The sequence below is a fragment of the Chelonoidis abingdonii genome, chromosome 11 (genome assembly GCF_003597395.2).
Source record: "Chelonoidis abingdonii isolate Lonesome George chromosome 11, CheloAbing_2.0, whole genome shotgun sequence".
Classification (NCBI taxonomy): domain Eukaryota; kingdom Metazoa; phylum Chordata; order Testudines; family Testudinidae; genus Chelonoidis; species Chelonoidis abingdonii.
Genome location: NC_133779.1, coordinates 4,625,465 through 4,648,433, shown reverse-complemented (window position 1 = coordinate 4,648,433; position 22,969 = coordinate 4,625,465). Strand labels below are relative to the sequence as shown.

The 22,969-nt window shown below is 48.4% G+C and overlaps 1 protein-coding gene across 1 annotated transcript; it reads right to left on the bottom strand.

Annotated features, from left to right (window-relative positions):
* Positions 1-4,213: 4,213 nt before the first annotated feature.
* LOC116822427 (NTPase KAP family P-loop domain-containing protein 1-like) lies at positions 4,214-17,624 on the bottom strand. Its single transcript, XM_032776315.2, has 4 exons — positions 16,856-17,624; positions 8,996-9,127; positions 7,049-8,829; positions 4,214-5,712 (listed from the first exon to the last, which is right to left on the bottom strand). Exons 1-4 carry the CDS (start codon positions 16,872-16,874, stop codon positions 5,386-5,388), a joined length of 2,259 nt encoding a protein of 752 aa, XP_032632206.1. The 5' UTR covers positions 16,875-17,624; the 3' UTR covers positions 4,214-5,385.
* Between the last annotated feature and the right edge of the window lie 5,345 nt (positions 17,625-22,969).

Sequence of the window (22,969 nt, the reverse complement as noted above, 5' to 3'; positions counted from 1 at the left end):
CGCCCCACAGCCCGCGCCCACCCAGCCCATGCGGCGTCTCCCGCTAACCCGCAGCCCTGCCAGGGCCCCGAACGCGAGGGAAGGTAATCCCACGGGATAGGTGGTTCGAGTGTCACTCACAGGAGCACCACCCTCAAGAGGGCGGACCCAAGAGGAATAGGTCGGCGAGCCTGCCACTCGCAAACCAACTTCCCCTTCCGGCGGAGCCGCCAATAGGGTCGGTGCCCAGCCCCTCGCGTGAAAAATCGCAAGCCCCCCTCACGAGGAGGCTCGCACCCCCGGCGCTTGTGGGGGAGGAATTGCATGCATGGGACGTGTAGTCTCACCACCTGCAGCGCGCGGTGCGCATTGCCATGCCGGGAATGGTGGTGGCGAGCTGACAGGGAGGAAGGAGGAGACTGAATGAGGAACCCAAAGGAAGGTTCCGTGCAGTGAGGGAACGCCTGGGCCACTGGGGGTGGAGGGGGCTGGGTGGAATTTGACCCTGAATCTCATGGCAGTTGGGAGGGACGCTGTCACTGGGGTGGAGGGGGCTGGGTTGGAATGATTGACCTGACATGCTCCATGGCAGTTGGAGGAACGCTGCACGGGGGTGGAGGGGGCGGTGGGGAAATGTTGGAGCCCTGATGGTTCCCAGGCAGTTGGAGGGACGCTGGCACTTGGGGGTGGGAGGGGGCTGGGGTGGAATGTTGAGCCCTGAATGCTCCATGGCAGTTGGAGGGAACGCTGGCACTGGGGGTGGGAGGGGGCTGGGGTAGAATGCTGGGCCCTGAATGTTCCATGGCAGTTGGAGGGAATACTGGCACTGGGGTTGGGAGGGGGCTGGGGTGGAATGTTGAGCCCTGAATGTTCCATGGCAGTTGGAGGGAATAGATTTGGAAGTATCTTCTCCCCTTATTGGTCCTTTTGGTCTAGTGCCAACCAGGTTATCTGAGCTTCTTAACCCTTTACAGGTAAAAGAGGAATTAACTTTTTACAGGGTAAAGAGGGATTTTATGCTACCGTTAGCTGTATGTTTATGACAGGCCTCCCTTACCCATCTCTGTCCCCCCACCACCAAAGCCTTGGTCCCACACCTGGCCCCAGTTGAAGGGGGGGCACAGACAAGACTAAGGGGGTGTGAAGTTAAAAGTTTTTGGGGGGACCACTGGCTTTCAGCACCCGCACTGTAAAAATTGTTCCAGTGCCACTGGCTCTTGGTGAAGCCTTTAGGAAGCCAAACTTTCTCCTTGACCTCTGGAATGCCATTTCACAGCATAGCACGAGGATGACCACCTTCTGAGCAAAATGCAATTTGCAAAAAGCTTTCCATGAAACAGACCTAAAGAATGGCTAAGCATCACTGCCCAGGAGATACATCAATACCAAACTCACTCCAGCACTACATTACGAAGAGTGGGGGCGGGGAGGAGAACTCAGCTTCAGGACTTCTTATGTAAGGCCGACACTGCATCGATGGATACTGCAACAGGCCAGTGTTCCTGGGGCCAGCCAGCCCAGGTTGATTATCAGACCTGATGAGAAGAGACCATGTGATTATAAAAGCCAGCCAGCAGCACAGTTAGGGAGGAGGGCTGCAGAAGGAAAGATGTGGTCCTGGGACTAGTGCTGGACCAAAGAGATGGGTGTAGAATGAAAGGAGTCTGGGCCCCGTAGCCTGGGTTAGTCAGGAAAGTAGCTTGTTTTGTGTTCCTTGGGAAGCTCTTTTATTGAAGAGACTTGGGCAGCTGCCTGCCAGATACCGCAGACGTATCGTGCCCTTTGGGTTGGATAGACAGGCTGATTTCAATTAGAGTCACTCAGTAAGGGTATGTCTACACTGCGTTAGACGTCCATGCCCTTGCATGCTTGGGCTAGCCCCCTGAATGCAGTGTTGCCTGAGGTATTCACGTAGCTGAAGTTGCATATCTTAGGTTGACTCCCCTCCCCCACCTCACCCCCCAAGTGTAGACCTAAGCCTAAGAAAGAGATGTCTTTTAGCTCATGCAGTAGCAGCTCATGCATTAAGCTCCAGAGATCCCAGGTGTGATCCCAGGTGATGACAACCGGCATCAGTCAGCTTTACACAAGGAAAGCCTAAAACCAAGGTTCACTTTGGGAACCTTAATGACTGTGGTTAGGTGCCAATGAGTGGCCTCCTCCCAGGTGCCCCTTTGTGGCCGCTGCAAGTGGCCCCTCACTGCAGTTTCCCCTCCTAGTTTCTCAATAAACTCAAAAAGGACTTTGTAAATCCAGTAACAGCTTTCCTTAGGATCTGGTTGAGTAACTTAAAATTCAGAATTAAACACAAAAATCTTCCCTCCAGCCTTAAGCTGGGCATAGGACTTTCTTGTTTTGGTAGGTTACTCTCAGCCCTTCGTAGTATGGCTAGCTCCCCTGGTCTCAGAGTCTTCCCTGTAGGAGTCTGTCTCCAGCCTTCCTGAGCTTCCCCGCAGTGTCCTGCTGCTCTTATATGGGAATCACCCACTGGCTGCACATGTGTGCCTGCTTAGTAAGTAGGGCTGGCCAGTCCCAGGCCTCAAGCCCTTATAGGTATGTCTGCACTGCAATTAGACACCCATGACTGACCCATGCCAGCTGACTTGGGCTCGGGCTAACGGGCTGTTTAATTGCAGTGTCGATGTTTGGCCTCAGGCAGTGGCAATTAAACAGCCCCTTAGCCTGAGTCAGCTGGCACAGACCAGCCATGGGTAGCTAAATGCAGTGCAGATATATCCTAAAAAGGCAAGCCAGCGTGTTACAGTAGGCATGGAAGGATTCCATTTTTTTAATCGGTAGATGTTGGTCAATGTCAGTTTCACTGTCCACACACAAATTCATGAAAAAATATTTCCATAGATAATGACCGGCATTTACAGCCGGGCCACATAAGACAGTGCTGCTTGAGAACTTATTTGAGTTTGATTGAAGGTTATTTACTTTGCCTAGTTTGATGTGATGTTGACATTTTGTGGTTTAATAGGTATAACACTCTTAAAGCTCATCGTCTGTTGTCATTGCATAAGTATTTACTGACACCCCCACCTCATAATTTTCCTGCAACTGAAAATTTCAATCTGTAAAAATAAAAGATATGCTTAAAAATAAACATGGATATTTGTGAGGAAGTGCCTTCTTTCCTTTTATGTTATACATGAACCTTAAGGTTGTGCATGAATACTGTGTGTGCCTCAGTTTCCCTATATATTACACCAGTGCCTAGGAGTTGGGGATAAGAATTGAGACCCTCAATGATAGGTGAGGCTCCTCCAACTGCCTGTATGTAGGCAAATCTGAGTACCAGGATGGAAATTCAACCAGGTGACACTTTGTCCAGGAGGTAAGACAGAGAACTGAGATGGGCAACAGGCGTGGCTGCTGGAAGCAAAGCAGTCTTCTGTTTTGGGGCTCAAGGGGGAGGGTCAGGACCTCAAGGCTCTGGCATTCCCTCCTCTCAAGATGGACTTTACTGAATGGTCCTGCTTTCTGTGTTAACAAGCTCTGTTCTACTCTTTGTTCCTGTTGACTAATAAACCTGTTTTATATGCTGGCTGAGAGTCATGGCTGACTGCGGAGTTGGGGTGCAGGGTCCCCCTGGCTTCTCCCAGAGTTCCAGCCAGGGGGACCCTGCACCCCAACTCCGCAGTCAGCCATGAAGTGCATAGGGGTGCTGAATGCTCCGAGGCCAGACACAGGAAGGCCTTAGCCGAAAAGACTTCATGGCACACTACACCAGAGTTCTGTCTGGCTTCACACAGAGCAATTCCAGAGCACCGGGCCTGTGACTCCATGACAATATAATCCAGGGGTCGGCAACCTTTTGGAAGTGGAGTGTCGAGTCTTCATTTATTCACTCTAATTTAAGGTTTTGCGTGCCAGTCATATTTTAACATTTTTAGAAGGTCTCTTTCCATAAGTCTATAATATATAACTAAACTATTGTAGGTAAAGTAAATAAAGTTTTAAAAATGTTGAAGAAGCTTCATCTAAAATTAAATTAAAATACAGAGCCTCCAGGACCAGTGGCCAGGACCCAGGCAGTGTGAGTATCAATGAAAATCAGCTTGTGTGCCACCTTCGGCTCACGTGCCATAAGTTGCCTACCCCTGATATAATCCATCAAAATTATAAAACAAAAAAACCCTGATTTCTGCCAAGCCTGGTGCTCAGATGCTTTTGGGGTGGATGCCCTAAATTCCTAAAGCCTCCACAGGAAAGAGATCAGGGAAGGACCATTTGTTAACATAAATTTATTAAACACAAAAATATTCACTAGTTACCTTCCTCTGTAGACAGCCAGACCCACTGTGGAACCAATTACCTCCCATCATCATGTTTTTGCGGGGTTGGGGGGTGTCACAGGTAATGTGGATGATTTTGCTACAAGAGCAGCCCAACCATGGTTAGAAGGCTTCTTAGCAAGAATTCTCCCCACCAGTCAGCGCAAGATGAGTTCTCCAGGGCAAGTTTAGCTGCTTGTGCTATGCACGGGGGGCAGGATTTTGGCCTCAAAGGGCTCTTGTAGGCAGAAAAGGGACTCTCTATAAAAGCTTCTCCTGGCCAGAGTCATGAGTCCAAAATGCAGGGCCAGGACTCGTGGGTTCTATTCCCACATACAACACTGGCTTGCTATATAACCTTGGACCTGTCTCTACTCCTTGTTCCATGCCCCTCTTAAGTAAAGAGGGGATGAAAAACAGTTACCCATCTCTGATGTTGTGCATGAGGATTAACTGGTTAATACTGGCATAGTGCTTTGTAGACAGAAGGCTGCATGGTCCTCTTCTGTCACTTCTGACTTAACAATAGTGAGAGAGTGGAATCCAGCCCAATAGATCTGTGGAAATATGAATCCACAGGCCTCTGCCCTTGCCTCGCTCCCCATGCTCTGCTGTGAGGGATAGCACAGATGGCATGAGAGAGCTCCCTGGATGGTGCCACCTTCACGGGGTGATCACCCTGGTTCCACTGTGCCTGGGGACACAGTGAAAGGGGAAATTTTGCTCTTAATGCTCCAGTACAGTTAGGAAAGTAACAGTGCACGTGTTGTATGCACTAAATTCATTTTGCAGATGAGGTAATGGAGACCCAGAAAGAAGGAACAATTGCTCAAAACCACAAGAAGCCAGGGGCAGCACTAGGAATAGATCCCAGAAATTCTGATTCCTAGTCTTCTGCTGTACTAACCAGACAAAACTACAGTGACATCCAGTGTCTAAAGATCCACTGTGTTGACATGAATGTGCCCCAAATCCCTCAGATACATTATAGTGCCCCATTCACATCACTAACTGTTCCGTAGCCACCTTATTGCTTTGTCCGTGATGTGTCGTTGATGGTGCAGAGAGGTACAGTGATGGGGAAAGTCCAGATCTTGCTTCCAGTTTTGTACAGCACTAAGATTTATCACTTCTCCCGAAGATCTTCCCTGGAGATGTTCAAAGACAACCTGCTCCCTCTAGCCACATTCTCTCTTAAACCAAACATGTTCTTCTGAGCCTCCTGCCTGACATATAATGGGACCGAGGATGCGACAGATGGGGATGAACTCGTCTGGGGAAGGACTCCAAGGAAATATATGCTAAAGAGTGTCCATTCGCCAAGGCTCATGCTAAGGGCTTCTTTGATTTCATTGTTGTCACTGTAAACCAAGGCACGTCCATTTAGATTATGGTCCCTCAGCCTCTGTTTATACTGCTGGACGTTTTCTTCCTTAAAGCCAACTGTGTCCATCTAGAAGAGAAGAGGAAGCTTCCATTAGTGCCACACATATATTTGAAATGTTTCACAACACAGTCTTAGGAAGATTCCATGATGGCTCCAGAGAGGAACCTGTGTCAGCTCATTCAGATTCTAGCAAACAAGCCGTGCCAGCAGGTTGCGGGACTATCAACAGTATCTGGAAAATCCTTCTGGTGTATGCTGGAATACTACTGGAGGTACCACTGATCAAGTGGGTATGACAAGTACAGAAGATCAGGCAACTAAGGGGAAAGGGATAGTGTGCTGTACTGAGGAGTGTGTTGGAATTGCAAGCTATCACTTTAAGAGTGAGGGGGTTTCCTAGGTCCTGCTTGCAGGCGAGAGAGCTCTTTAGGTTTGTATAATATTTGGTGGTGCCCAGAGCGACCCGGTTCCAGTCTGCCCCGCCCTGCCAGCTCCTGGCATCACTCGGGGGTGGGGGTGGAAGCCAGAAGGAGGTGGGGCAGGGGCTTGGGGGAAGGGGTGGAATGGGGGTGGGGTGGGATAAGCCCAAACATTGTTGGAGCCGGGCCCATGTTCCTAAATCTTGGTGGAGCACAAGCACCATGGGCCCATATAACTCGCTGCTGATGGGCCCTTGGAGATCCAGCCAAGGGCTTTAGGGTCAGAGGAAAGAGCTCCAAGGATCAGAGTTGTTCCAAGAAGAAATTTCCTGGGCCATTTCAAGCATGTAGCAAGGGTCAGAAGCGGCTAGAGTTCCCTAAAAGTAGGGGTTGGGGGGGCCACACCACTCCTTCCCCAGAGGCCCCACCTCTGTGCCACCCCTTCTCCCCTTGCCCTCACACCGCCCATTCCCCTGAGGCCCCATCCCCACACCACCTCTTCCCCTGTCCTCCACTCGCTCCTCCCCGTCCCCTCCTCCTGCTGCTCACCCCTTACACAGGGAAAAAGTCCACATTTAAAAGTGATGGGGCTCTGGCCTCTTGGCCCCCCCTGTTGCAGTGCTTCTGCCAAGGGTTAAGCGTAGTCATTATGAATTTTAAAAGTCCCCTGAAGTGTTGAGGGTATCCAGGACAGCATCTGCTATATTCCTAACACTACAAAGAGAGTAACAGTCAATCCTAAACCCTGAGTCCAGGCCTGCGTCAGCAAAAGCTGAAACAAAAATGTTCTGCAGCACATTTATGGTTTGCTTTTGCAAATGCACTGGTTAGATGGGATAGTTTTCTCCCAGCCCCAGTGCCCATAGCCCTCATCTCCCTCTCAGCGTGAGGAGCAGCTGTCACATGGCTTGCTATTAAGTAGCATGGAACAGTCTATCTACCGATGACTCTGTGGGGTGGCAGGAAGCGTGAGAGTCACCTACCTCTCTGCAGACATCATCCACCGTCATACCCAGCAGCGTGCATGCGGTGAGCCTGTTGAACTTCTTTGTCTGTTTCAGGCTGTGACTGCCGCGTTGCAGCTCCATCTGCCTTTTCAAGGACAGATCTAAGTTCACGGTATAGGGCAAGTAGAAGATGGCCTCCTTCACCCGAAACCTGCCGCACAGGAAGTTATGGAAGAGCTCAGGATCCCGGTCCAGTTCCAGAAGTTTTTCCATCTGGCCTTTAAGCATGTCCAGCTCTTCAATGTACTTCTCATAGACCTCCCATAGGAACATGTCGTGGGGGAGTGGGCTTCCTTGGCAGCTGCTCCTCTGCTCCTCATCCTCAATGCACTGCAAGACCCAGCTCAGACGGCATGGCCACTGGTTGGCAAGGAGCACCCAGTCCACCACTTTCTTTGGACACACTTCGTCCTTGGGGACGTTACTTGCCAGGAGCCTGATGGTGATGGTGATGGTGTTCACAATCCGCCGCATCTGCACCACGTTGTCTGTCATGTATTCCTTCAAGGAGTCATCGAGGAGGTAGTCAAAAGCTTCTTGAATGAGGTCTTTGGCTCTGATGCCCTTCCCATAGCCACCAGGTCCTGGTTCCTGGGTTCTGAGGTTTCTGACTACGAGAGGTATCTGACTGTCATCTGCACCGGGATTCTGTGCATTGTGGTTGGCAGAATTGTAGCAAGGGCCTGACAGAAAGTTGGAGTTAGCTTCCATCTTGCGATCCTGCTGGAAGCCTACCTCCTCCTCCAGGTCTCTCTCTTGCTGCTTCCGGCGCTCGGTGATGTCCCTGATCAGTCTCAACTTGGTGTCACAGTCCATCCGAGGGACAGAGAAGGGCAGGGTGATGATGCGGTTTAAGAACTCGTAGCCGTTGTTGGCCATGCCCTTCATGTACATGGAGCTTTCCACGCAGTCGACGATGATGCTCGGGTCGACAGCCAGGATGGAGATGAAAGGAGCATCATAGTCCGAGAGGAGGATGTTCATGGCATCCAGGACGCCAACCACCTTGTCAGGGCTGCACCTGTCCAAGTGGGTGATCTCTAGCACCACCTGCAGCTTCCGCCGCTGGAAGATTTCCATGAACTGAAGGAACCTGGTGACTGTCCTCACTTCGCTTTTAACGCTGCTCATGAAACCCAGCTGAGCGCTGAGATCTGTCCGATTCATCTGTCTCTCCAGCTGGGTCTTCTGGGTAACGATAACGTTTCGTACCACCATGATGGCAATCCGAATGGCAGCGGCTGCAGAGACGCCAACTGCCGTCGCTCCGATGCCCTCCACAACAGCTATTGCGTCTCCTGAGGCATCCCCAATGGGGATCCCAACCACTAGGAGGAGAATGCCCACCCCAATAGCTACCACGGTCACAAGGATCACAGCAGCCCACAGGGGGAGGCAGAGGTACTTCTTGCTAACCCATTCCTGATCCCCATGTCTCTGGATGATGCCACATTTCCTTCCTATGGCCCTGTAAAGGCTCACAGGTAGGAGACCAAAGTGGTTTTCGATGCCATCACACAGTGTGGTGATGAGGCCTGCCCACAGCTGGTCACTGCCTGCATACTCCCAGGCACTGAAATGGATGAAGACATGCTGGACGTTCTTTCTCTGCTTCTGCTGCTCCGTCAGGACCGGCTGATAGAAGATCATGAGAAACAGGATCTTGAGCAGATCCCGGCCAGAGCTCCCACGCTGCTTTTTCCCTGTCCGCTGAAGTTCCTGCTGGTCTTTCTTTGTTGATTCGCTAACCATGTACTCTGCCATAAGAGAGGAAGGTGTACGTTAGACGCCTGGACCTTAAATCTTTCCCCCTCGAGTATCTTCCAGATTGACAATCCATCCCTCCTGGGGAGCATCCAAGAATGGGAGAAGGTTGTAATTCCCATCCCTTCCCCTCCTTATGTTCCCCAGGGCCATACTCACGCTGGATTTTCTGTAAGAGCAGGTTTTTGCAGTGTCCCCATGGTGCATAAAACCCAACAGTCACTGGTGTGGGTACACTATACAGGGCCTTTGCTAAGGCGAAGCAGTAGACATCTTCTTTGGTCTGGAACTCTGCAACAGGGACAAGGGAAAACATGAAGATCAGCCTCACCGAGAGCATCAGTGGTGGATGCTCCATTACTCCCATTCTTTTCCTTATGAGCTTTTAATACTTGGCAAAAGTCCAAGACCCATCATGTTCCTGGCTTCTGCATTGAGATTCCCATCAAGAGACCAACTTAGGGTATGTCTATGCTGGAGCTGGAGGTGGGATCTCCAACTCTGGAGATAAAATAGCAGTGTCTAGCTGCCACACGTATGATCCCATCTGAAACCCTCCTAGATATGTTCTCGGGGCAGCTAGCCCACCTGCCTCCCATACTAATGTAGCTGTAGTGGGGGAAACCACACAGAAACCTAGAATAAGGAGTACATTTTTAGCAGGGAGAGTAGTTTGCCACTGGAACAGTTGACCAAGGTTGATGGTGGATTCTCAATCCACAGACAATTTTTAAATCAAGACTGGATATTTGTCTAAAAGATCTGCTCTGGGAATTGTGTTGGGGCCGTTCTCCAGCTTGTGCTATGCAGGAGGTCAGACTAGAAAATCACAATGGTCCCTTCTGGCCTGGGAATCTATGAAACCCCTGGTGTGTGTGGGGTATGAGGGACAATGGTATGGAGAGGGACACGGGAAACACAGAGCCCTTGGCATTGGGGGATTAATGGGGGAGTTTCAGGAAGTCCTGAAATAGTGGGGGATAGGAGGATGGCACTCAGAGGGGAAATGGAGGGATATGCAAAGAGACCCTAGTGTGGCCAACAGGAGCAACAAAGTGTTGTTTAAGTAATTGTTTTATTAATAAACTTGCACCCTGCTATGTCGGGAAGAAAGCAACCTAACTCCAATGGGATTTATGCAAATAATGGAAAGATACCTAATGAGAAAATAACACATTCATGGAAGCACCTGTTGCAGAACACCAGGCATCCTGAAGGCACCATTTTCCTATTGAAGTTTTAGGGGGAGATTAGCGCCCGTCTCTGCCTTGGAAAATTTCCTCAGCGGCAATCCTTAGATGCAATTTGGCTGTTGCATGTTGTTTTCTTGTGGGACAGCAAGTGGTGCTGTTGCCTGCCCATGCTGCACGGCCATTAGCTCTAACTAGTGTTTTCAGATTGAGCGTAGTTGCTAAACTGTAGCTAAGGATGCAGCTGGTTAAATGATGAATTGACTGGGCTATAAACCAGAGGCTATGAACCAGTCAGGCCATGTAGTACAGCAGATGCTTGCAAGTTCTCTGTCCAGTACATGAACTTGGCAAAGTTGTTGCACTAGGCTCTGGATATTTACGTATATGGCAGCAAATACAGATACATCCCAATCTAGTACAAGATAAGGTGCTTTGACAAAATAATGAATAGAGTTTTTTTGTTCACGATATGAGGACCAAGGGGAGGTAACAAACACAATGAAACACATAAGGTGGTACGCAAGTTGTTTGTTTCAGACTATAAATATCGGGGTACCTCGCCTTAACCCTCTGTGTTGTCTAGGGGGTAGCAGAAACTTCCACTGCTGATTGAGCCGCTCCTTGCCACAGAGCGCTCATGGGTTAGTGTACATGTAACCACAGAGCCAGGGTGCTAGGACTGTGCCTTCGGATCAATAACCTGGCCGAGGGCCTTTGTCAAGACCATGTCTGTGGTCTTTATGAGTAACATCGAGGTCTGCTGAATTAGCAGGCTGCGTTTTCTGCTGTTAGTACTGATAACACCAGCGCTCTGGGGACAGAAGCACTGAGCAACATTACTGAGGCAATGACATTTCAGCTTACAGCACTTAACAGCACTAGGGGCCCATAAGTTACCTTTTCACTCTGCTTCAGCTAGTATTAAGCCAAGCGGAGTTAGCAGAGCACCCAGCACTCTTGCTCACTCCTCTGTTATGCAGAGGGATAGACAGAGAAAAGAAAGGCCCAGATGTTCCTTTGCCCTGGCCTGAAAAGGTCCCAGGTCTAGCTTGTGCCACTTCTCATGCTACCGTGGGCCATACTTACAGGGTGGGGGACTCTCTCCTGGGAGGCAGTGATGGTGAAAAAGATTTAGGAGTCGTGGTGAGTAATCAGCTGAACATGAGCTCTCAGGGTAGCACTGTGGCTAAATGTGATCCTGGGAGGTATAAACAGGAGAATCTTGAACAGGAGTAAAGACGTTGTTTTATCTCTATATTTGGCACTGTTGTGACCGCTGCTGGACTCCAGTGTCCAGTTCTGGTGCCCACAATTCAAGAAGGATGTTGATAAATTGGAGAGGGCTCAGAGAAGTGCCACGAGAATGTAGGCTTAGGCCTTAAAAGGTTAGAAAACCTGGTCAATAGATCGAGCTCCTTGAGTCTCTCACTATTTAGCTTAACAAAGAGAAGATGAAGGGGTGACTTGATTCCAGTCTATCAATACCTTCATGAGGAACAAATATTTCATAATAGGCTCTTCAGTCTAACAGAGAAAGGTCTAACATGATCCAATGACTGGAGGTTGAGTCTAGACAAATTCAGACTGAAAACAAGGCATAAATTTTTAATGGTAAGAGTAATTAACCATTGCAACAATTTACTAAGGGTCATGGTAGATTCTCTATCACTGACAATTTTTAAATCAGGATTGGATGTTTTTCTAGAAGATCTGCTCTAGGAACTATTTGGGGGCAGGTCTCTGGCCTGTGTTACATAGGTGGCCAGACTAGATGATCAGAGTGGTCCCTTCTGGCCTTGGAATCTGTGAATCTGTGCTGCAACTTCCCTGCTGTAATTACACTAGCTTTGATATAAGGCAGCTGCGTCTACACAGGCTGCAATCACACCTCCCCACTGCAACGTAGACAGACCCTGAGAGGCACCTGAGCTTCATGACATGTCTTGGAAACCAATAGTTTTCAGAGTATCTTAAAACACGACCATCTACCCAGTGAAAACTGGCTTAAGGAGGTTTAAAACAAACATAAGAAAGTATGTCTTCAACCAACCCACCATCAACCTGTGGAACTCATTGCCTGGGGACATTGTGAAGGCCAAAAGTGTAACTGGGGTCAAAAAGAATGAGATAAGTTCCTGGAGGACAGGTCCATCAATTGCTATTAGCCGAGATGGTCAGGGACATAACTCTATGCTCTGAGTGTCCCAAAGCCTCCAACTCCCAGAAGCTGGGCCTGGACAACAGGGGATGGATCACTTGATAATTACCCTCTGAAGCATCTGGCATCAGCCGCTGTTGGAAGACAGGATACTGGGCTAGATGAACCATTGATCTGACCCTGTATGGCCATTCTGATGTTTTTAATCTACCCCCAATGAGGTCTCATGCTGGTTTCTAACAGATTGGTTTAAAACCTTGAAACAGGAGGTTTAATATCCTTTATAAGATTTGTGGCAGTATTGGATGTGGCCTAGTGAACAGAGCACTGAGCTTGGTCTCAAGAAAGCTGGGTTCTATTCCTGCCTCTCCCACAGGGTGACCCTTGGTGAGTCTACCTCAGTTTCCCCATCTGTAAAATGGGAATAATGATACTGATTCTCCTTTTTAAAGTACTTTGAGATCTACAAATAATAGCTAGGGCAGTGGCTCTCAACATTTTTTATTGGTGACCCCTTTCACACAGCAAGCCTCTGAGTGCGACCCCCCCCCCTAAATTAAAAACACTTCTTTTTTATATATTTAACACCATTATAAATGCTGGAGGCAAAGCAGGGGTTTGGGTGGAGGTTGACAACTCGTGACCCCCCATGTAATAACCTCACAACCCCCTGAGGAGTCCTGACCCCCAGTTTGAGAACCCCTGAGCTAGGAATTATTATTAACTATTCTAACTCTGGTTAGCCAGATAAATCATCCAGTTCTTCTTTGAGCTGAATTCAGTTCTTGATCTCAGCCACAAAAGTCAGACGCCTGGGAAAGCGACATGGGGAATAAAAGCTGCTATTTGTGGTCATCCTCCTGGCAGAAATCCACTGAATGGGAGCCGTCTACACACATTACCAGGAGCCCAGGAATAACAAGCGTCTAAAACTGCAGCTGCCGAGCTGTTTAGTCACCTCCTTCAGGCCAGGCACCCAATGATACTCCCAGCTTTTCAGGGCATCTTTGGGCATGTATTTAAATAGAGGCAACACCACATGTTCAGCCCTTCTTTATCCATCCCTTTTCTCTCCATTTGCACACCACCTTCCAATGGCCAAAGGTTCCCCCTTTCCTTCCCTCCTTGGTTAAACAAGCCAGTTAAACAGCAAGAGGTGAGGGAGTGATAAGCACCAGCAGGCAGAGTCACTCGGCTTCAGGGTTACAGGGCCAGCATAACTCTGCTTTCGAAACTGTGCCAACCACAACCGCGCCTAAGGGAGGGGTTGGAACAAGAAACAGGGCCCCATTCCTGTAGGTTATTGGGGCTCCCCCCCAGGCAGATAGTTGCTCCTGGCTGCTGCTCTCCCAGGATAAAATCCAGTCTCTCCCTTTCCCAAGGCAGGCACGCAGCCTTCATCCACTTGCTGCCCCATAGCCTGCTGCTCTGCCTCAATCCAGAGCCTCCTGCTGTCTGATGGCAAGGCCCATAATAACCCAATGATGCAGTCCCTGGCATCTGACCCTTTGAAGGCAGATCAGTAACCCTCCATAGATGGCTTTCTCGGCGCCTTGCTTCCTTGCTGAAAACACCCATTTCTACAGATGCTAACCTTTGCTTTAAATATTGAATGGGGGAGGCAACATAGTGACAGGTGGTGTGGAAAAAGCTGAAGTACTCAATGCTTTTTTTGCCTCGGTCTTCACAGACAAGGTCAGCTCCCAGACGGCTGCACTAGGCAACACAGCATGGGGGAGAGGTGAGCAGCCCTCAGTGGTGAAAGAGCAGGTTAAGGACCATTTAGAAAAGCTGGACATGCACAAGTCCATGGGTCCAGATCTAATGCATCCAAGGGTGCTGAGGGAGTTGACTGATGTGGTTGCAGAGCCGTTGGCCATTATCTTTGAAAACTCGTGGCAGTCTGGGGGAATTCCCAGACGATTGGAAAAAGGCAAATATAGTGCCCATATTTTAAAAAGGGAAGAAAGAGAACCTGAGGAACTACAGACTAGTCAGCCTCACTTCAGTCCCCAGCAAAATCATGGAGCAGGTCTTCAAAGAATCCATTTTGAAGCACTTAAAGCAGAGGAAGGTGATCAGGAACAGTCAACATAGATTCAACAAGGGCAAGTCATGCCTGACCAATCTGATTGCCTTCTATGATGAGATAACTGGCTTTGTGGCTATTAGGGTGACCAGACAGCAAGTGTGAAGAATTGGGACAGTGGGTGGGGGGTAATAGGAGCCTATATAAGAAAAAGACCCAAAAACGGGACTGTCCCTATAAAATCGGGACCTCTGGTCACCCTAGTGGATATGGGGAAAGTGGATGTGATATCTTGACTTTAGCAAAGCTTTTGATACCGTCTCCCACAGCATACTTTTTTAACTTGCTGGCAAGAATAGACTGGATAAATGAACTATAAGATGGATAGAAAACTGGCTAGATTGTCGGGCTGAATGTAGTAGTGATCAACGACTCCATGTCTAGTTGACAGCCGGTATCAAGCGGAGTGCCCCAGGGGTCGGTCCTGGGGCCGGTTTTGTTCAACATCTTTATTAATGATCTGGATGATGGGATGAATTGCACTGTCAGCAAGTTTGCAGATGACACTAACTAGGGGGAGAGGTAAATTAGCTGGAGGGTAGGGATAGGGTCCAGAGTGACCCAGACAAATTGGAAGATTGGGCCAAATGAAATCTGATGAGGTTCAACAAGGACAAGTGCAGAGTTCTGCATTTAGGATGGAAGAATCCCACTCAGGGGATTACAGTAGATGAGAAGCTGGATATGGGTCAGCAGTGTACCCTTGTTGCCAAGAAGGCCAATGGCATATTGGGCTACCTTAGCAAGAGCACTGCCAGCAGATCGAGGGACGTGATCATGCCCCTCTATTCGACATCGGTGAGGCCACACCTGAGTATTGCATCCAGTTTTGGACCCCCACTACAGAAGGATGTGGACAAATTGGACAGAGTCCAGCAGAGGACAACGAAAATGACCTGGGGGCTGGGGCACATGACTTATGTGGAGAGGCTGAGGGAACTGGGGTTATTTAGTCTGCAGAAGAGAAGAGTGAGGGGGGATTCTGATAGCAGACTTCAGCTACTGGAGGGGGGTTCAAGCAGGATGGAAGCTCGTGTTTCGTGGTTAGGCAGATGGAGGACGGAGCAATGGTTTCTCAAGTTGCCTGTGGGGTCTAGGGTTGGATTATTACGGAAACGTATTTTCTAGGTACGGTGGTGAAGCACTGACTGGGTTTCTTACCCAGGGAGGTGGTGGGATTCTCATCTTTAGAGTTTTTAAGGCCAGCTTGAAAAGCTTGACAAGCCTGGTGGGCTTTGATTGTTTGGTGTTGGTTCTGCTCTTTGGCGCGGAGAGTAGATAGATACTCCTGCGGGGTTCTCTCCCTCTAATATTTCTTCTTACTATATCACTATTAAACGTCCGATTCATGACTAAAGGGACTTCCAGTCGGCTGACGTGCGTCTGTCCTGTGACAAGTAGCTCCAACGAGGCTGCGAGCAGACCCTCATTTGTGTGGGTGGTTACTTTGGAGTCTTTGTTGTGTTAATTTCACGTTGTTGCCAGTGCTTACTTTGTATTATTTGTAGATTCTGTAGGCAGGCCATTGAACGGTTCGCAGCTTATTTGTGTGGGGGGTGCTTTAATATCATAACAACAGACGGCCCAGTCCCAAAAAGCTTATGTCTGTATAGAGAGGGTAGCGTGTTTAGTCTGGCGATCTGTAAACGCAGCGGAATCCTTGTGGCCCTGATAGACTAACAGATGATTATTTGGAGCATGATTTGGGGTGATACACTTCATTCAGATTGATGTAGGGAACATTTCGAGCAGAGTGTATGTTTATATATGCTAGGCAGCAGATAAGATAAGGTTTCGATCGGAGGTGGAGGCTGTGTGTAGCACTGAGGTGGTAGAAACAAGAGAGAGAATTGGTCTCTGTAGTTGGCAAGCCATTCACAGTCTTTGTTTAATCCTGAGCTGATGGTGTCAAATTTGCAGATGAACTGAAGCTCAGCAGTTTCTCTTTGAAGTCTGGTCCTGAAGTTTTTTTGCTGCCGGATGGCCACCTTAAGGTCTGCTATAGTGTGGCCAGGGAGGTTGAAGTGCTCTCCTACAGGTTTTTGTATATTGCCATTCCTAATATCTAGCTGCATTTTAATTTAATTTTAAATAAAGCTTCTTAAACATTTTGAAAACCTTGTTTACTTTACGTATAACAGTAGTTTGGTTATATATTATAGACTTATAGAGAGACCGTCTAAAAAACGTTAATGTATTACCAGCATGCGAAGCCTTAAATTAGAGTGTATACATGAAAACTTGGCACACCACTGCTGAATGGTTCCCAATCCCTGGTCTAGGTAAATAACTATCCCACCACCAACCATATCAGGAGAAATAGCCGGATACTCTGGGATCCAGGGCAGGACTGGAAATGTTGGCAGGTCTCAAGTACTGTCACTTCCCCACCCCAGATCACAATGAGTCACGGTGGCTTCTAGCCATTCTCAGATCAGTGCAGCTGCCTCCCTGATAACCAGCTGTGGGCTGGCTACTAGCTATCAGGTCATATAGACCTGGCTTGTGCAGCCCAACCCTCCATGCCTGATGTGGCGCTGAGAACCAAGGACTCTGTCCATAACTAGCCAGCTGATTACCTTGGGCATGGGAGACCATCGCACTGGTAATTCCTGGGGCATTCAAGGGCTGAAGAGGCTCGACTAGATCAGCCAGCTAGGGAGAAAAAAAACAAACTGAATGCAGAGAAATTACCAAGACATCCAAAGATCAGCAAGATGCCTTTATAGACCATTCTGCTGTGAAGTGTCTCCAAGACAAAACAGGTGAAGCTAACCTGAGTTATTCCAGCAGCAGCAGCTAGGATGGGCTGTGAGAGCTGAGACAGCCAGTGTATCTGAAGCCTAGCAGGTATCAGATCTTAAGGAGGACACAAATGTTTCAAAACCTGGCTCCACCAGCTCATAGAATCATAGCAAAGTAGGACTGGAAGGGACCTTGAGAGGTCATCTAGTCCACGCCCTGCGCCGAGGCAGGACCAAGTATTATCTGGACCATCCTTGACAAGTGTTTGTCAAACCTGCTCTTAAAAACCTCCAGTGATGAAGATTCTACAACCTCCCTAGATAATTAGTTCCAGTGCTTAACCACCCTGACAGTTAGGAAGTTTTTCATAATGTCCAACCTAACTCAGAACAGCTCTGCCTCCACAATCTCAGGGGTGTCCTCAAAGCTGAGCTATTCCCGGCCTTTGTCACCCCTTCTCTGCTGCCCACCTCCATCACAGCTTCAGCAGCCCGAGAGCTGCTCATAACTCAGAATTTCCACTCTGTTTCCTTTCCTCCCAAATTGGAAGAAAAAGATGAAATTGTGAGGATTTCCTGCAGAACAAAATTTGCGAAAAATGGTTTTGGAACAACTTGATCAAAGCGGTTCACTTGGAACATCACATTTCATAACACTCCATATATATGTTGAAATGAAATGCTTCAACTTCTTATCATGTACAAGCCCAAAGGGCTTTCAAAGTCAAACCAAAGCGCTTTGATTATTTTTCATTTCAAATAGAATATATTCTGTAATATTTAATAATGTTTCATATAGGGTATATGTTGAGATGAAGCCCTTTGGCTTACATATGTGCCCAAAGTGCTTAATTTCTACCTGTAATATAATATTTAAAAAAAGTCAGAACAGTGCTTTTAAAATTTTTGAAAAAAATATCACTTAGAATAAATATTTACCATTGAATAATGGTTCATATATGATATGGGTTGAAATAAAGCGCTTTGATTTATAGTATAATTTATAAGCCCAAAGTGCTTCATCTCAATATATTATAATAATGCTGAAATGATCAAAGCACTTTCATAACTTTGCATCAAAATTAGATGAAACTAACATGAGTCCCAAAAACATCTTGACTGGTGGAATCTGCATCCAGCTGACCAGACACTAATAAAAGCGCCTGCATTTTCAGCTCGTCTTGCTTGAGCTATTGTGCATCCCTCCTCAGTGGCTATCTTGAGTCCCCGCTGCCACTCTCTGACTACATCAGCTCCAATCCAGACACACCTCCACGGCTCCCGATTGCCTTCAGGATCCAGTCGGGAATGTTCCAAGGAATTGCTCCAGCCAGCCAAACTTGGCGTCCTCACCATCTCCTACTGTCTGGAACAGCTTCCTTGGGTCTCATCAGTTCTCCATTTCATTTCAATCCCCAGCTGCAGACACCACAAAACCTCTTTTGCATCTTAATTTCTCTGGCTCTTGGCTATTCACTGCCTCATGCATGCTACGAATCAATATTTATCAAGCACTAGCAGTTTGTTCACGCTTTTACATAGCCCATGTCTCCACACGCTTATGGCCTAAACAAACTCATGCGGATCTCAAAGCACTTGCCCCAGGCAGTTAAGCCCCAGGCAGTTAAATCTCTCTTGCCTGCCTTTTACAGACAGGGAACGGGAGACCTGAAAAGACTTCCCCAAGGTCACACAGTGGGTGAGTGCAGAACTGGGAATTGAGGAGACCTGACATGCAACCCTGTGTCTTATTCATCAGGTCACAGGAGACTAGAGCCAGGAGTTCTTATACCCAACCTCATACCCAATCCACTAGTCCATACTGCTGGCCTCTAAGCTAGCCACAGAGCTTGGAAACAGATGATCTAGAGGTTGGGGCTAGCCTGTGTAGAAGAGGCTATAAAGCTTATGGCATGTTAATGACCCCCTCCCCTCCTCAAACATACACAAAATCCCTCTCAGATCAGGACACAGAACCCATGAGAAATACCCCCAGAGCAGAGCTGAAAACACCACTCACCTGTAGCGCAGCCTTCAAGGAAGGGCAAAGCAATAGCTGAGCCCAAAGACTCCAGCCCAGCTTGGCACCTACTCTCTGAACTTTGTCCCCTTCCTTCCGAGATAGCAGAACAGAGGCTGCCCAGGTCCTTTTATGCTCGCGACCAGGTTTCAAGCAGCGAACTCAGATCTCCAGAGCTGCCTGTGCTTAGAGCCTGGAAGAGCCCCGGCAGACTGCAGCAGGCGGGGGTATAGGTCATCCCTCCCATCCAGAATCCCACCCCTCAAAACACTTGGATTTGCTTCCTACACCATCCCCATCTCTCTGTTAGAGCCTTGTTTCTCAGCCAGCAGTTCCAATGCATTGCCAGGACAGGCTGATCCAGACCACGGGGACAAACCCGCCTCGGTTACCAGGGGCTTAGTCTACATCGCAAAGTTTTGCTGGCATAGCTTTGCTGGCTAGGGAGTGTGAAAAAAACCCACACATCCAGCTGACATAGCGATGCTGGCAAAACCTCCAGGGTAGCTGCAACTCTGCAGACAGAGGAAAGCTTCCGTTGGCTCAGCTCGTGTTGTCCGTTATGCTGGCAGAGCACCTTCTGGCAGCAGTCTCCAGTAGGGGGTGCTGCCGGCAGAGTTATATCGGCCAAGGCCCTGTAGTGTAGACGAGCCCATAGCTAGACCCCAGGTCTCAGCACAGAGTGATTCTGCTCTCTTCTAGTCCTCAGGGTTTTGACCAGTCTAGCGTAAACATCCCAAGCAATGGCATTCCCTCTCCTTTCCCTTGGGAAGACCATTCCACTGCTACAGCTATGTCATAAACCTCTACAACAGGCCCCAGCCATGGGGCATTGGGAAGATCCTTTCCCTAGAGGCAGGTTATTCCTTAGTAGAGGCTCCTTGCACCTTCTTCTGAAGCTGTCAGGGAGAGGCTGCTAGACTGGCCATAGGAATTGTTCTAGCACACTGACCCAATGGTTCCCTTACATCTGTTCCCAGAAGTACATTTAAATAATGACCCTCACATGTTGTGAGCTAGTGATCAAGGCTCACAAATCTTTAGTAGGCTTCAGTGGTAGCCATGTTAGTCTGTATCAGCAAGAAAAAACCCGAGGAGTCCCTGTGGCACCTTAGAGACTCACAAATTTATTTGGGCATAAGCTTTCGTGGGCTAGAACCCACTTCATCAGATGGATGAAGTAAAAGATGCAGGAGCAGGTACAGCTAAGTGAAAGGATGTGGGTTGCTTTACCAAGCGTTAAGTCAGTCTAACAAGATAAATCAGTTAACAGCAGGATACCAAGGGAGGAGAAATAACTTTTGAAGTAGCAAGAGAGTGGCCCGTTACAGACAGTTGACAAGAAGGTGTGAGTAACAGTAGGGGAAAATTAGTGTTGGGGAAATTAAGTTTAAGTTTCATAATGACCCAACCACTACAATCATTACAAAACCTAAACTTAAATTTCCCCAATTTTACTTCATACAGGTGATGAAGTGGGTTTTAGCCCAAATATGCCCAAATAAATTTGTAACTCCCTAGTAGGAGGAGGTGGTTTCCCTTGTTTTACAGATAGGGAAACTGAGGCAGGGAGCAATGTGACTTCCCCAATGTCAGGCGGCGAGCCTGTGGCAGAGCCAGGAACCGAAACCCAGAGAGGTGGGGTTACCACACACCGCCCCACTCAAACCCCAGCCCTGCTTGAGCTGGATAAATGCAGGCACCTGATCTAAACTGGCCATCGGGTTTATTTACCTGTTCTGTGTACTCAGCTAGCTTAGAGGCAGCTAAACCTGCCAACCGATCAGTTTCAAGCCAGGGAAGCATTGCCTTTCAGCTGCAGTTGAGGAGCCTGGAAGAGCAGATGAATGAACCCTTCCTACCTGTAGCCCCGAGCTCAGAAATTTCTCCCACATTTACAAGCGCAAGCTGCTGCATATACCATTCCTGCCCTCGCGCTCCCCCCCCCCCACACACACTTTGGGACTGGCGAGAGGCGTGAGAGCTGCCTTATTAATCTGATCCGTCTGTCTGATTCTTCCTGGGTTGCTTGCTAGAGGATTGCCAAGGGTTAATTCAAACAGGGACTGGATTACACATAAGCAAGAAAGGGGAGCATAATTTCAGCTACCCCCATTTTCCAGTATTCAAAGGACAGTGCAGAAAAGCACTTTCCTTGAAATCTATCTCCGACCCCCTGGAAAGCTGGACAAACCCAGCTCCAGGAGAAGACAAAGGACTTGGTGGGTTTTATAGAAAAAGGCAAAGTTGGTGCAAAGGTGGTCCCAGACCCCAGAGATGGGAAGATTCTGGGATGAGACTGACCCATGTGAATGGGGTGAGAAACCCTTTTCTCTGACTACGCCTTATTTCCACTGATAAACACAAAGGCCATTTTGTAACAGCTGTTTGGGGCACTGCATCCACCTAAGGGAAGTCTTGCAGGGGGCCCTGCTGAGCAATCATAGGTAGCACAAAACACTGTAGCTCTGACCCCCATCTGACAGTGGCAGAGCGACATGATTCCCCCCAGGCGAGGTGAAAGCAGGAGGCCTGATACCTGAGAGGTTACGCTCAGAAATCAGGGCAGGGTCCAAGGTGCAGGCAGGTTGGAGAACCGTGACGTGCACATTCAAGTCGTAACAAGATCAGCGAGACAGGAGAAACACAATCGCAGCGCTTTCGAGAGAAGCGGTTTCAGACACAAACCCCTTCAATAAGGTGACGTTGTCCTGGGGTATATTAAGAGAAGTGGCATGTCAGACACGGGAGGTAACTGTCCTGCTCAGCTGGAGGGCGATGTCTAAGTCTGGGTGTCACGCTTTAGGAAAAGACGTGGACAAATTGGAGAGCCCAGAGGAGAACAACAAAAAGGATCCAAGGTTTTGAAGACCTGACCTAGGAGGAGAGGTTAAAAAAAAACAACAGGCATGTTTGGTCTGGAGAAAAGCAGACTGAGGGGGACCCGAGAGCAGTCGTCAAATACATTAATGACTGTTAAAGAGGCTGGTGATCAACTGTTCTCCATGTCCACTGGAGGCAGGACAAGATGTAATGGGCTTAATCTGCAGTGAGGGAGATTTAGGTGAGATGTTAGGGAAAACATTCTAACTCTCAGGTGAGTGAAGCTCCGGAACAGGCTCCTAAAGGAGGCTGTGGGATCCCCGTCACTGGAGATTTTTAAGACCAGGCTGGACAAACCCCTGTCAGGGCTGGGCTGGGTTTACTTGGCCCTGCCTCAGCGCAGGGGGCTTTTCATGATGATCTCTCCAGGTTCCTTCCAGCCTGACAGTTCTGTGATTTTTAGGGGCTGCAGCGGAGTTTAGCCATAGCGTGGACTGTAAATGCCAGAGGACTCAGAGGACTAGCACATTTGAGAACCAAAGCGATTTGCTCTTTCAGAGAATCAAGCCACCAGCAGCAGCAAAATCATCTTCATGGCACCAAGAATTCACTGCAACTGCCAAGCTGAGGATACACAGATCACCAGTTTCATATTACTGTGGGGCTGGGTTTAGCTCCCTTGGACATTTTCACGCTGCGGGATGAGACGTCCTTTGGATACGCAACAGATCTATAAATAAGGCCAGAGCTACGCTACTAACTTTTGCCACTCTCACAATTGGGGGGTTTGGTTTTTTGCAAGAACCCCAGTGTAGACGCAGTTATACTGGCAGAAAAAAGTGACAAAATTGGAGTGGATGCAGCGAAGAGCCATCAAAATAATTCAAGGGACTGAGAAAATGCCTGATGATGAGAGAGTGGATCACAGTACCTCCATGAGAACAAAGCACGTCCTAAAGGGTTCTTTGAGCTAGAGAAAGACAGGACAAGAACCAATGGCTGGACACTGAAACCGGACAAATCAAAGTTAGGAATAAGGTGCAATTTCTTAACACTGGAGCCATCATCCATGGGAAGTGCTGGATTCTCCATCTAAGGACCAGCGG

Coding starts and splice junctions, on each gene's coding strand:
- LOC116822427 (XM_032776315.2), bottom strand. Junction 8,830..8,995: donor GCTCTTACAGAAAATCCAGC/GTGAGTATGGCC, acceptor CTCTTATGGCAG/AGTACATGGTTAGCGAATCA. Junction 5,713..7,048: donor TGGATGATGTCTGCAGAGAG/GTAGGTGACTCT, acceptor CTTCTCTTCTAG/ATGGACACAGTTGGCTTTAA.